This window comes from Lissotriton helveticus, chromosome 7, assembly GCF_964261635.1.
Source record: "Lissotriton helveticus chromosome 7, aLisHel1.1, whole genome shotgun sequence".
Classification (NCBI taxonomy): Eukaryota; Metazoa; Chordata; class Amphibia; order Caudata; family Salamandridae; genus Lissotriton; species Lissotriton helveticus.
In genome coordinates, this window is record NC_136068.1 from 1,014,877,217 (window position 1) to 1,014,892,929 (window position 15,713).

At 48.8% G+C, this 15,713-nt stretch overlaps 1 protein-coding gene across 1 annotated transcript in view; it reads right to left on the bottom strand.

Moving 5' to 3' along the window:
* LOC144767186 (hepatitis A virus cellular receptor 2 homolog) overlaps positions 1-15,052 on the bottom strand; it is a 140,798-nt gene extending 125,746 nt beyond the window's left edge. The window contains exon 1 of the mRNA XM_078650748.1: positions 14,867-15,052. Within this exon, the coding sequence (XP_078506874.1) occupies positions 14,867-14,906 (40 nt within the window). The 5' untranslated portion in view covers positions 14,907-15,052. The remainder of the gene's footprint in view (positions 1-14,866) is intronic.
* Positions 15,053-15,713: the final 661 nt, after the last annotated feature.

Genomic DNA, 15,713 nt, shown 5'->3' on the forward strand with positions numbered 1-15,713 from the left:
AGACACTAGTGTAAAACCTAGCACAGTGTTAGCAGGATCCTACAGTGACCATTACCATAGGCCCTACGGTGATCCCAACAATACACTCGTGTGTTACCCAGCACAGTGTTGGCAGGACCCTACAGTGACCAACAATACCATAGACTCTAGTGTGATCCCAAAGAGACACTAGTGTAAAACCCAGAACAGTGTTAGCAGGACCTTACAGTGACCATTACCATGGACCCTAGTGTGATTCTGAGCAGACACTAGTGTGAAGCCCAGCACAGTGTTAGCAGGACCCTACAGTGACCATTAGTCTAGAGCCTAGTATGATCCGAGCAGACACTAGTGTGAAACCCAGCACAGTGTTAGCAGGACACTACAGTGACCATTACTAAAGACCCTAGTGTGATCCCGAACAGATACTAGTGTGAAGCCCAGCACAGTATTAGCAGGACCCTACAGTGACCATTACCATAGACCCTACGGTGATCCACCAAGACACTAGTGTGAAACCCAGCACAGTGTTAGCAGGACCCTACAGTGACCATTGCCATAGACCCTAGTGTGATCCTGAACAGACACTGGTGTAAAACCTAGAACAGTGTTAGCAGGACCCTACAGTGACTATTACCATAGACCCTAGTGTGATTCCGAGCAGACACTAGTGTGAAACCCAGCACAATGTCAGCAGGACCCTACAGTGACCATTACCATACAACCTAGTGTGATCCGACCAGACACTACTGTAAAAGCCAGCACAGTGTTAGCAGGACCATACAGTGACCAATACCATAGACCCTAGTGTGACCCTGAGCAGACACTAGTGTGAAACCCAGCACAGTGTTAGCAGGACCCTACAGTGACCACTACCATAGACCCTAGGGTGACCCGAACAAGACACGAGTGTGAAATCCAGCACAGCGTTAAGAGGACCCTACAGTGACCATTACCAGAGACCTTAGTATGATTCCGAGCAGACACTAGTGTGAAACCCAGCACAGTGTTAGCAGGACCCTACGGTGACCATTACCATAGACCCTAATGTGATCCCGGGCAGACATTAGTGTCAAACCAAGCAAAGTGTTAGTAGGACCCTGTGGTGACCATTACCATAGATCCTAGTGTGATTCCGAGCAGACACTAGTATGAAACCCAGCACAGTGTTAGCAGGACCCTATGATGACTGTTAGAAATGGGAATTTCTGGCTGGCTGAGGCTTGCGCCATAGCCAGGCAAAAACCACCACTCTAATCAGGGCAAGGAAGTTACCCGCCAAGAAAACCTCTGCTCACCGCTTGGTAGCTTGGCACGAGCAGTCAGGCTTATCTCAGAGGCGATGTGTAAAGCGTTTGCGCGTGCACCCAGCAACAACACCCAAGGCCCACCACAAAGGAAACTCCACACAAGGGTATATATAAAAAATAGCCTTTGTATTATACCACAAACATTAGATAATAAACATATACTTTACAAGGTGCCATAGGCACGGGCAGAATTTACAGGGGATAGGTGTACAGGACAGGGCCACATGGGCCACTCTCAGGAATAATCACTTTTAGAATTAGCACGTAGAACATATAATAACTGTAGTACCAAAATTAGCACATGTAGCACACAACCAGTACTCGCTGGTAACAGGTAAACACCACCTACGCAATCCTAAAACACTTTAGGTAAATATCACGCAGGGCACCATGACCTCACTAGCATCACTCTTCTAGGGCAAACAACCTCCTAGACATAAAATCACATCTTTAGAGGCATGGGTAAAAGCATTGCATCAATCACATTAGGCAGGAAATCACATCTGCGCAAAACACATACGGCCAAACATGTACCCCAAGCAAGGGCACACCACAAGAACTGTCCCCCAGGCCACCTGGCCTCCCTGGGGCTGAAACGCCCTGTGTCCAGAACAGTCCGGGCAGGCTGCGCAGGCAGCCAAAAGAGATTGTGCAGAAGAACCAGGCCTAAACGTGGCAGCTGCCCACTAAGTGCTGGGCAGCTGAATCCTCAATGGGGCCAACGTTGGAGCCTCTTGGCCCTAAACAAATTACTTGGCCCTCAGGAGCCTCTTGTGGGCTCTGAATATGAAGATGCGGCCTTGGAGCCTCGGGGGCTCTAAAGAGAGAATGCCAAGTGTGGGGGTGCGGCCCCCTGCCTGCCGGGGCCGCTCTACCACGAAGGAAAATGACACCCCGAAGACGTTGGAGCCTCTATGGGCTCGTAAAACAAATAGGCCACCTTGAGCCCCTCGTGGGCTCTCCACAAGGGGGCCTCGCAATCGGTGGAGTACGTAAGCCTGGTGGGCTTTAAATAAAAACAATGCTGCCTTGAGCCTCTCGGGGCTCGTCAACAAATACGCCCCCGGAGCCTCTCAGTGCTCGAATTACTCAAAAATGCACCCGAGCCTCGCACCTCTCAGCAACCACTCCCCCGTGGGTCTCCACTCACCGTGAATCGTGCTCAGGCGGCTGGTAGCAGGGCTCTCCCTCACGCTGGGGAGCTCTGCTTCTGCTTCAGACACAGCCTCTGCTCCTCTCCGCCTGCAACTGCAGGCGGACTCCTGTAATCCTCGGCACTGCTCACCAGGCGCCAGACAGGCTCTCCCGTGCCCCGGGGGAGCCCCGCTCGAGCCGGGGCTGGTGTCTCTGGCCTCTCTCACCTCTGCATCGGAGCGCGGGGTGAGCACCCGTCTGCTTCCGGCTGACTTTGGCGGCACTTCCGGGTCGTCGCAGGCAGCACGACGACCCGGAGAGGGGGATAATTAGTGATTGGGCCCAAGGATGGCAGTAGCAAATGCCGCAGTGCAGGGTGGGCACCTGCGGGATAAACCCCCTCAAAACTGGCACAACAGGGCGGCAAATAGGCGGGGTGGGCACCCGCACCGATGATCCCAGCACAGGGGGGTTCCTCTCGCTCCCCCCAGCAGCGCGACACTGCAGAGAGCCTCCTGGGGCAAGTCAAGCGTCCCCCAGGCGCTGCGAGGGAAATCAAGCACTCCCAAGCGCTAGGGGAAAAATAAAGCGCTCCCAGGCGCTGGAGGAAAAATAAAGCTCTCCCAGGCGCTATAGTTCACAAAGGTCCCTTAAAAGTCCTTCAGGAGGTAGTGGGGGCAAAGGCTGGGCCCAGGCAGGCCAGCTCACAGGGCCCTCCAAGCAGGGAGGCAGTCCCAGTGACGGTTCCTCCTGGGGCCCAGCAGCAGCAGCAGGCCCCCTCTCAAATTAGGGTCAGCAAGAGAACAACCTTTCTGGGGACGCAGCCCCTTTTTATACAGTAAAATCCTTTGTCTGCGTGCAGGGTGGGGGAGAAACCAGTCGCAGCTGCTTTTGGAGCACTCTTGATGTGCTCAGCCACCATTCCTATTCACTAGTTAGGCTAGGGTCATCAGCCGCACCACAGGGGGCGGAGCCAGCATTGTGTGGGGAAAGCCCAGCCCTATTCAGGTCCCAGGTGCACCCCTCCCTCACATCAGCATGCTATTTTCTCCACTCACCACCGGGGCAGACCCATCCAGACTCCTGGAGCCAGGCTCACTAGCCAGCTCCAGACAATCACACGCCAGCACACTCACTGCACACGCACACCCATGTCTAGAAGTGGCACTTCCACACTAGACACATTCACGCCGCACACATCATTGTGCAGCATTCACTCTCACGAGTCCACACATACCAAACTCGAGCCTGTACTCCCCACACATCAGGAACTAACATGGTCACATACATTCCCCATGCATTCCTATGGGAGGGCAGGCCAACCTCACTACATGCACGCACTTTACCCTGGGACACAGGGAAAAAGTGCGCCAAGCCAGAAATCATGAATGCCAGGTCACCATCAAAAGCAAAAAGTTCAGGGGTGAACCAGCCAAAAAGGCCCTGGTCCAACACAACCTCCTTCCAGCCAAAACGCAGGGTAGACCGATCACCACCGTGATGGGCTTCCCTGCTTTGGGCGATAGAACACGGACACTGGCCCGCCACTGCCGGGACACCCTCCTATTCTACGCCACTGTGAACCCCTGGGATTCGTTCTATAACCACCATCTTGAACAACAGGGCTACCCCACTGGTACTCCCTAGCTGTCCGCGGCCAGGACCAGGCCCTAGGCCACCCAGGTGCCACTGGTCCTTGCCTACTCACAGAGTGGGGGGTAGTAACCCCTGGCACGTAGTAGCCATTCTCCACTCTTCCTGTCTGTAAGACAGGGCTAGACTGCCACTGGTTCTCCAGCCTATGGTCTACACCCTCAGGCGGACCAGGAGTCACAGGGAAGGCTCTCCTCCCTCTACCTCTCCTTCTAGGGTTCCTCCTCCTCTGAGAGGCACCCTTAGAACGCCATTCACCCAACCTAGGGTTTAACCCCTAAATTTGCACCGGGGTCAGAGGTGGGCTCTCCCACTCTCTGCACCCCTTCCAGAGTTCTGCACCCTCCCAACTGGAGAGGTGCCCGTGGAAGAAGCACTGGCCAGGACTCTGGTTACAGACGTCCCACTCTTCAGGTCAGGCCGATCCTGAACCTGGCCTCCCAACCTTCGGTCTAAAACCCTATGTGGGATAATTGCCTGGCACTCCAGGACTTCTGGGGACTCACACACCGTCCCCCTGAGGCTAACACATGACTCATGTGCTGTGTGAATGTCTGTCTGGCGCAGATCTTCCGTCCCCTGTCCACCTGACAGTGCGGGAAGATCCCCCAGAACAGAAGCGGTGTCACCATGGTCACTACACGGGAACTTAGCCCAACTGGGTAGTCCCTGGCCCACTGGTTCTTCCACTGGGGAACACAACCCCCATTCACTCCTCACTTCGGACTTCTGTGCCCTCCCAACTGGAGTGACACTGCCGGACACTAGAACCACTGGAGCTCTATTTACAGACTCTCTAGGTTCTCTAGACATTAGGAGATCCCCCTCAAGGGGTCTAACAGGACAGCCAAGGTCCCCAACCTGGTGTTCCCTCAAGAAACCATCCAGGTTCTGAGACTGGGTTTCGGGCACCAGGGAACACTCAGTCCCCCACTCACTCCTACTCCACCGAGACAAGACGTGAGCCCCTACACCCTCTCGCTACACTGGGACCTAGCTGGGCTACTCTGAGCCTCTTCCACCACGCTGGGCTGGAAGATACCTGAACCACTCCTTTTGGATTCACTCACCAATGACGTGTCAGAACTTCTGGCACATTCCCAGCGGTCTGCTTCCTTCGCCATGTCCCAAGGACTAACGTAGTCCCCCCTCGATAGGTGTTGGCGCAACTCTGGCACAAAACAATTGAGCAGCTGCTCTCTGATAACCAGGTTGAACAGTCCATCAAAATCAGGTTCCCAGTGAACCGCTATCCAATCAATCAGTGCATCATGACAATCATCCGCATAATCCTCCCAATCCTGGTGAGGCAGTCTCCTACTGCCCCTGAACTTTAACCTGTACGTGTCCTCTCGGGAACAAGGTACTATTCTTTGGAAACGGGGAATGGCACTTCCGACACCACTGGATCCAACCCTCCCTGGGGAATCCAGAAAACTATAACTGCGGTCAGGGGATAACCTACCCTATAGGGCTATCTTCTCCCTGGCCAAGGCCCTCTCAGCCTCTGCAATCCTCTCCTGCACACCCAGCGGCGTTATCTCCTTGGCATGCTCTAACCTGAGCTTCTCCAAAGCCAGCTGGTGCTCCCTCTCTTCTCTCCTATCTACCCACTCCTCTGGGGACAGGGACCGGGAAAGGGATGAGGCGCTGCCCCCTACACTGGACCCAGCAAGGGACTCCCTATCTCTGGGGTCCTCACTATCTGCTGGTGACCATTCACTGTCATCTTCATCCTCCTCTTCAGACTCTTCAGGGCTCCCCTCAGACCCACCACCCTCATGGCGTGCGGCCCGGGCCCTATCTTCCTCACTGCGCTCACGTTCCCAGTCATCCTTCTGCCACAAGATCATGTTGTCCCTCAAATTGGACGGGGTGTCTGACTCATTCACTGCTATGTCTCTTTCTTCACAGAACTCCACCAACTCATCCATACTATATCTAAGCAGTACTGAAGAGCAGACTCCATTTTGGCAGGATGCTCACAGACACGTACAACACAGGGGACTTAACTGTCTGAGCTGAAGCAAGAGTACACAATTTACAAAGAATTCAGCGAGCTCCCTATCCCAGGGAACTCACACTGCACTTAGGGGATAGAAACCACCCAGAGCTAGCGATACCTAACTCACAGTGCACAAGAAACACATTTCCCAAAAAATGACTTTTAGCCTAAACTTAAAAACAATAATCCCCAAAATGCAATTATCTAAAATGCAGAGTTTTGTGGTGCAGCCAGACGCTGCTGCGGCACGGCGCAAACGCAAGTCCTATCCTCACCACTGACCAACAATGTTAGAAATGGGAATTTCTGGCTGGCTGAGGCTTGCGCCAAAGCCAGGCAAAAAGCACCACTCTAGTCAGGGCAAGGAAGTTACCCGCCAAGATAACCTCTGCTCACCCCCTTGGTAGCTTGGCATGAGCAGTCAGGCTTATCTCAGAGGCGATGTGTAAAGTGTTTGCGCGCGCACCCAGCAACAACACCCAAGGCCCACCACAAAGGAAACTCCACACAAGGATATATATAAAAAATAGTCTTTGTATTATACCACAAACATCAGATAATACACATATACTTTACAAGGTGCCATGGGCACGGGCAGAATTTACAGGGGATAGGTGTACAGGACAGGGCCACATGGGCCACTGTCATGAATAATCACTTTTAGAATTAGCACGTAGAACATATTATAACTGTAGTACCAAAATTAGCACACGTAGCACACAACCAGTACTCGCTGGTAAAAGGTAAACACCACCTATGCAATCCTAAAACACTTTAGGTAAATATCACGCAGGGCACCATGACCTCACTAGCATCACTCTTCTAGGGCAAACAACATCCTAGGCATAAAAACACATATTTAGAGGCATGGGCAAAAGCATTGCATCAATCACATTAGGCAGGAAATCACATCTGCGCAAAACACATAGGGCCAAACATGTACCCCAAGCAAGGGCACAACACAAGAACTGTCCCCCAGGCCACCTGGCCTCTCTGGGGCTGAAACGCCCTGTGTCCAGAACAGTCCGGGCAGGCTGCACAGGCAGCCAAAAGAGATTGCGCAGAAGAACCAGGCCTAAACGTGGCAGCTGCCCACTAAGTGCTGGGCAGCTGAATCCTCAATGGGGCCAACGTTGGAGCCTCGTGACCCTAAACAAATGACTGGGCCCTCAGGAACTTCTTGTGGGCTCTGAATATGAAAATGCGGCCTTGGAGCCTCGGGGGCTCTAAAGAGAGAATGCCAAGTGTGGGGGAGCGGCCCGCTGCCAGCCGGGGCCGCTCTACCACGAAGGAAAATGATGCCCCCGAAGACGTTGGAGCCTCTCCGTGCTCGTAAAACAAATAGGTTGCCTTGAGCCCCTCGTGGGCTCTCCACAAGGGGGCCTCGCAATCGGTGGAGTCCCGCTCGGGGGACTCCAAAACCCTTGTCATGCACGTAAGCCTGGTGGGCTTTAAGTAAAAACAATGCTGCCTTGAGCCTCTCGGGGCTGGTCAACAAATACGCCCGCGGAGCCTCTCAGTGCTCCAATTACTCAAAAATTTGCCCGAGCCTCGCACCTCTCAGCAACCACTCCACCCGGGTCTCCACTCACCGGGAATCGTGGTCAGGCGGCTGGTAGCGGGGCTCTCCCTCACGCTGGGGAGCTCCGCTTCTGCTTCAGACACAGCCTCTGCTCCTCTCCGCCTGCAGCTGCGGGCGGACTCCTGTAATCCTCGGCACTGCTCACCAGGCACCAGGCGGGCTCTCCCGTTCCCCGGGGAAGCCCCGCTCGAGCCAGCGCTGGTGTCTCTGGCCTCTCTCACCTCTGCACCGGAGCGTGGGGTGGGCACCTGTCTGCTTCCGGTTGACTTTGGCGGCACTTCCGGGTCGTCGCAGGCAGCGCGGCGGCCCGGAGAGGGGGATAATTAGGGATTGGGCCCAAGGACGGCAGTAGCAAATGCTGCAATGCAGGGTGGGCACCTGCGGTATAAACCCCTTCAAAACTGGCACAACAGGGCCGCAAATAGGCGGGGTGGGCACCCGCGCCGATGATCTCAGCACAGGGGGGTTCCTCTCGATCCCCCGAGCAGCGTGACGCTGCAGAGAACCTTCTGGGGCAAGTCAAGCGTCCCCCAGACGCTGCGAGGGAAATAAAGCGCTTCCAAGGGCTAGGGGAAAAATAAAGCGCTCCCAGGTGCTGGAGGAAAAATAAAGCGCTCCCAGGCGCTATAATTCACAAAGGTCCCCTAAAAGTCCTTCAGGAGGTAGGGGGGGGCAAAGGCTGGGCCCAGGCAGGAAAGCTCACAGGGCCCTCCAAGCAGGGAGGCAGTCCCAGTGGCGGTTTCTCCTGGGGCCCAGCAGCAGCAGCAGGCCCCCCCTCAAATTAGGATCAGCAAGAGAACAACTTTTCTGGGGACGCAGCCCCTTTTTATACAGTAAAATCCTTTGTCTGTGTGCAGGGTGGGAGAGAAACCAGTTGCAGCTGGTTTTGGAGCACTCTTGATGTGCTCAGCCACCCTTCTTATTCCCTAGTTAGGCTAGGGTCATCAGTCGCACCACAGGGGGTGATGCCAGCATTGTGTGGGGAAATCCCAGTCCTATTCAGGTCCCAGGTGCACCCCTCACTCACATCAGCATGCTAATGGGGCGGACTCATCCAAACTCCTGGAGCAAGGCTCACCAGCCAGCTCCATCCAATCACATGCCAGCACACTCACTGCATATGCACACCCATGTCTAGAAGTGGCACTTCCACACGAAACACATTCACGCCGCACACATCATTGCGTAGCATTCAATCTCACGAGTCCGCACATACCAAACTCGAGCCTCTACTCCCCACACATCAGGAACTAACATGGTCACATACATTCCCCATGCATTCCTATGGGAGGGCAGGCCAACCTCACTACATGCACGCACTTTACCCTGGGACACAGGGAAAAGTGCGCCAAGCCAGAAATCATGAATGCCAGGTCGGTATGCAGACAAAATATCGATATTTAAATATCAATATACAATTATATCGAAGTTTAAATATCGAAGGGACATAATATAGAAGGTAAGTAATATCGATAGATTTAATATCGATATTAGTAATATCGACGTTTGAACTATCGATGTCAGTAATATCGATGTTAATAATTTCGATGTTACTAATATCGATTTTTAAATTATTTTTGTGTACATTATTATGTATTTATTATGTTTTTAATTTATTTTTATGTAATTTAATTAACATTTGTATTTTAGTACTGTAGCGGGTTGTGGGTTTATAGGGGAATAGGGTGGGAAGTAATTTAATTATGTTAAATTAATTATTAATTAGTAGGAATTATAAATTATTTTAATTAATTGGTAATTAATTTTAATTAATTGGTCATTAATTTTAATTAATTTATTAATTGATAAATATGTTCTGTAGTGGGTTGTGGGTTTATAGGGGAATAGGGTGGGAATAGGGTGGGGGAATAGGGTGGGAAGTATTTTAATTATGTTAAATTAATTATTAATTAGTAGATTTATAAATTAATTTTAATTAATTGGTAATTATTTTTAAATAATTGCTAATTAATTTTAATTAATTGATTAATTGATAAATATGTTCTGTAGCGGGTTGTGGGTTTATAGGGGGATAGGGTGGGAAGTAATTTAATTATGTTAAATTAATTATTAATTAGTAGGAATTATAAATTAATTATAATTAATTGATAATTATTTTTAATTAATTGGTAATTAATTTTAATTAATTGATTAATTGATAATTATGTTCTGTAGTGGGTTGTGGGTTTATAGGGGAATAGGGTGGGAAGTAATTTAAATGTAATTAAGTATTAACGTTCTTTAATTAATTGTTTTGTTAGTTATACAATTGGTAATTAATTATTAATTGGTAATTAAATATTATTATATGGTATTTTGTAATAATTTTTTGGATTAAAAATATTTTGCTAATCATGTTTTTAATAATTATGTATTGGTATTTGTAAATGGTTTATATTTATGTAATAGTTAATATTTGTTTTATTTAAAAAAAATACATTTATTTATAAGTTTGTTATTTTTACCCCTGCGCTATCCAACACTTTCCCGACTGTTGCACTCTCTGGAGTTGGAATAGTAATTATTACCCCTACGCTATCCAACACTTTTCCTACTGTTGCACTCTCTGGAGTGGGAATAGTAATTTTTACCCCTACACTATCCAATACTTTCCCTACTGTTGCACTCTCCAGAGTGGGAATAGTAATTTTTACCTCTACGCTATCCAACACCATCCCTACTGTTGCACTCTCTGGAGTGGGAATAGTAATTTTTACCCCTACGCTATCCAACACTTTCCCTACTGTTGCACTCTCTGGAATAGTAATTTTTACCCCTACGCTATCCAACACTTTCCCTACTGTTGCACTCTCTGGAGTGGGAATAGTAATTGTTACCCCTACGCTATCCAACTATTTCCCTACTGTTACACTCTGTGGAGTGGGAATAGTAATTTCTACCCCTATGCTATCCAACACTTTCCCTACTGTTGCACTCTCTGGAGTGGGAATAGTAATTTTTACCCGTACGCTATCCAAAATGTATTTCATTTTCTTTATTAGTTTTACATTGTTATTAATTGTTATTTATATTATTATTTTATGTATATAAATGTATTTGTAATTTATTATATTTTCATTTATTTATAAGTTATTAAAATAATTATTTTAGAGTTATTATTAATGAAGTATATACTATGTATTATATCTTTATTATTATTAGTTCTTATTACATTATTTATTAATTGTAAATATTATAATATCTTTTTAACTATGTTTATTACATTTATAAGTATTATTTTGTTAATATTACATTGTTTTTTTATTAAAATTAATTAATATTTTCTAAAAAACTATATTTTTGACATCGATATATTTTTTTCGATATTTTTGTACTTACCTTGTTAGAGATAGGATCTCGATATTATTGTCATCGATATTTTTGTTGCGATATTTTGGTAGGTAGATATTTTTGTAGTCGATATTTTGTAATAGATTCTGCCAGGTCACCATCAAAAGCAAAAAGTTCAGGGGTGAACCAGCCAAAAAGGCCCGGGTCCAACAATGACCATTACCATTGACCCTACGGTGATCCCAACAAGACATTAGTGTGAAATCCAGCACAGTGTTAGCAAGACCCTACAGTGACCATTGCCATAGACCCTATTGTGATCCAGAGCAGACACGTGTGAAACCCAGCACAGTGTTAGCAGGACTCTACAGTGACCATTACCATAGACCCTAGTGTGATTCACAGGAGACACTAGTGTGAAACCCAGCACAGTGTTAGCAGGACCCTACAGTGACCATTAGCATAGACACTAGTGTGATCCCGAACAGACACTAGTATAAAACCTAGAACAGTGTTAGCAGGACCCTACAGTGACCATTACCATGGACACTAGTTTGATTCCGAACAGACATTAGTGTAAAACCCAGCACAGTGTTAGCAGGACCCTACAGTGACCATTACCATAGACCCTAGTGTGATTCCGAGAAGACACTAGTGTAAATCCTAGACCAGTGTTAGTAGGACCCTACAGTGACTATTACAATAGACCCAGGTTTGATTCCGAGCAGACACTAGTGTGAAACCCAGCACAGTGTTAGCAGGACCCTACAGTGACCATTACCGTAGACCTTAGTGTGATTCAGAGCAGACACTAGTGTGAAACCCAGCACAGTGTTAGCTGGAACCTACAGTGACCATTACCATAGACCCTAGTGTGATCCCGAACAGACACAAGTGTGAAACCCAGCACAGTGTTAGCAGGGCCCTATGGTGACCATTACCATAGACCCAACGTTGATCCCAACAAGCCACTAGTGTGAAACCCAGCACAGTGTTAGCAGGACCCTACAGTGACCATTATTAGAGACCCTAGTGTGATCCCGAACAGAACTAGTGTAAAACCTAGAACAGTGTTAGCAGGACTCTACAGTGACTATTACCATAGACCCTAGTGTGATTCTGAGCAGACACTAGTGTGAAAAGCAGGCCAGTGTTAGCACAACCCTACAGAGTCCATTACCATAGACCCTAGTGTGATAAAAACAGACACTAGTGTGAAACCCAGCACAGTGTTAGCAGGACCCTACAGTGACCATAACCATAGACCCTAGGGTGATCCCGAGCAGACACTAGTGAAAAACCCAGCACAGTATTAGCAGGACCCTACAGTGACCACTACCATAGACCCTAGGGTGATCTGAACAAGACATGAGTGATCCCAAACAGACACTAGAGTAAAACCTAGAACAGTGTTAGCAGGACCCTACAGTGACCATTACCATAGACCCGAGTGTGATCCTGAACAGACACTAGTGTGAAACCCAGCACAGTGTTAGCAGGACCCTACAGTGACTGTTACCATAGAGCCTAACGTGATTCCGAGTAGACGTTAGTGTGAAACACAGTGTTAGCAGGACCCTACAGTGACCTTTACCATAGACCCTAATGTGATTCTGAGCAGACGCTAGTGTGAAACCAAGCACAGTGTTAGCAAGACCCTCCAGTGACCATTACCGTCTACGCCAGTGTGATCCGAGCAGACACGAGTGTGAAACCCAGCACAGTGTTAGCAGGACACTACAGTAACCATTACCCTAGACCCTAGTGTGATTCGATAAGACACTAGTGTGAAAGCCAGCACAGTGTTAGCAGGATCCCACAGTGACCATTAAATAGAGCCTAGTGTGATCCCGAACAGATACTAGTGTAAAAACTAGAGCAGTGTTAGCAGGACCCTACAGTGACCATTACCATAGACCCTAGTGTGATCCGAGCAGACACTAGTGTGAAACCCAGCACAGTGTTAGCACAACACTACAGTGACCATTACCATAGACCCTAGTGTTATCCGAGCAGACACTAGTGTGAAACCCAGCACAGTGTTAGCAGGACCCTACGGTGACCATTACCATAGACCCTAGTGTGATCCGAGCAGACACTAGTGTGAAACCCAGAACAGTGTTAGCAGGACCCTGCAGTGACCATTACCATAGACCCTAGTGTGATCCCGACCAGACTCTAGTGTGAAACCCAGAACAGTGTTAGCAGGACCCTACAGTGACTATTACCATAGACCCTAATGTGATCCCGAGCAGACACTAGTGTGAAACGCAGCACAGTGTTAGCAGGACCCTACAGTGACTATTACAATAGACCCTAGTGTGATCCCGAAGAGACACTAGTGTAAAACCTAGAACAGTCTTAGCAGGACCCTACAGTGACCATTACCATGGACCCTAGTGTGATCCCGAGCAGACACTAGTGTGAAACCCAGCACAGTGATAGCAGGACCCTATGGTGACCATTACCATAGACCCTACGGTGATCCCAACAAGACACTAGTGTGAAACCCAGCACAGTGTTAGCAGGACCCTACAGTGACTATTACCATAGACCCTAGTGTGATCCCGAACAGACACTAGTGTGGAACCCAGCACTGTGTTAGCAGGACCCTACAGTGACCATTACCATAGACCCTAGTGTGATCCCGAGCAGACACTAGTATGAAACCCACCACAGTGTTAGCAGGACCCTACAGTGACCATTACCATAGACCCTAGTGTGATCCCGAACAGACACAAGTGTGAAACCCAGCACAGTGTTAGCAGGACCCTACAGTGATTGTTACCATAGACCCTAGTGTGACCCCGAGCAGACACTAGTGTGAAACCCAGCACAGTGTTAGCAGGACCCTACAGTGACCATTACCATAGACCCTAGTGTGATCCCGAACAGATACAAGTGTGAAACCCAGCACAGTGTTAGCAGGACCCTACAGTGATTGTTACCATAGACCCTAGTGTGACCCCGAGCAGACACTAGTGTGAAACCCAGCATAGTGTTAGCAGGACCCTACAGTGACCATTACCATAGACCCTAGTGTGATTCAGAGCAGACACTAGTATGAAACCCACCACAGTGTTAGCAGGACCCTACAGTGACCATTACCATAGACCCTAGTGTGATCCCGAACAGACACAAGTGTGAAACCCAGCACAGTGTTAGCAGGACCCTACAGTGATTGTTACCATAGACCCTAGTGTGACCCCGAGCAGACACTAGTGTGAAACCCAGCACAGTGTTAGCAGGACCCTACAGTGACCATTACCATAGACCCTAGTGTGATCCCGAACAGACACTAGTGTGAAACCCAGCACAGTGTTAGCAGGACCCTACAGTGACCATTACCATAGACCCTAGTGTGATCCCGAACAGACACTAGTGTGAAAACCCGAACACTATGAGCAGATACTCTGCTTTTACCCGGGAACCGTGTTTGGCTCCTGCGGCACTTTTGGACAGCACTCTGCTGTAACCCTGGTCTTAGTGTGCACTGCTGTGTGACAACCAGCTGTGTTACTGGGCTCTCTAGTGGGAAACCATTGGTTATCGTGTGACACTCAGCACCCACTCGCACAGTTTGAGAATCATGTTCGATTCTCAGGGTCTTGTCCCCAGGGGGCACAAGGGGGCTGGTGGCTCAATTACACCCGGCTGCTTGCAGGTGATTTATTATTCTAAGAGGGGGGCGGCACTTTTCTGCCCCACTGTAAATGAGCTTGCTAGTCGAAAACACTTCAAAAGACAAAAAAAAACAAACTCCCACTACGCCCTAGCGTTGCTCATCCGTGACCCCTCCACCCCGCATTGCCAGAGGTAGTTTTACCTTCACATGCGTCTGTGACCCCCAGCCACGTTATCTCCATATATGCCTGTGAATCCCCCCGCCTCTCCATCCGTCGATGCTCTTACCTGTCCCGAGAGGCAGCAGGAGGCAGAGGAGGCGCAGCATGGTGCGGGAGCCGCGCGGACTCGGGCGCGCAGAGAGGCCGTGAGGCGCCTTCAACAGAGTTTACTGTCTGTGTCAGACTGTGAAGGCGGTCAGTCACCCGGGTGGAAGGAGGGGTTTCCTCGCACAGCTGCGGTCAGTGACTTGTCTCCGAGACCTTTCAGCAGCCTGAGAAGGACCACTCGATGTGTCTGAGGTCTCTGCCTCCTGGAGAGAGAGCTCTCTGCTGACTGAGTTTTCATCCTCCCGGTCTAGATGAGAGTTCTTTACTGCCATCCATCGCTTGAAACGGTGGCACAAGACAGAAACTCTCCCTATGTCTCATTATTGCATGTGCGTTACTTGTTAAAAATGATAGTACGATGAATTGACATTGAATATGCATTTACTAAAAAATAAAAACCTGGTATTTCAGGATAAATCATTTTTCTTATAGAATTTGGGGGAACTCAGTTTGTTTTCTCATAATAAATGTAATCCTAAAAAAAGCACGTATTTCATAAATCAACAAGGTGATAGGGACAACATGATTACATTTCCTAACATATATATAAAGGAGATGTGAGTGTTATAATCAATACCTCTGTTGGAAATGCTAATCTGTAGCATTAGTGTAACTCCCTGTTGGCTGAACCTGTGAGGTCAACACATGAGCCACAGCAGTGTTGCATGAGCCTGTAGGGTCTGTTTAGCTCTGTTGAACTGCCTGCGATTTCGAGATTTGTGTGTGTTTGCACCCTGCCCCTTCCAATGAGTTTGTCTGTCACAATCTATGTTTGAGAATCGACTTGGCAGGGGCCAGATGGAAAT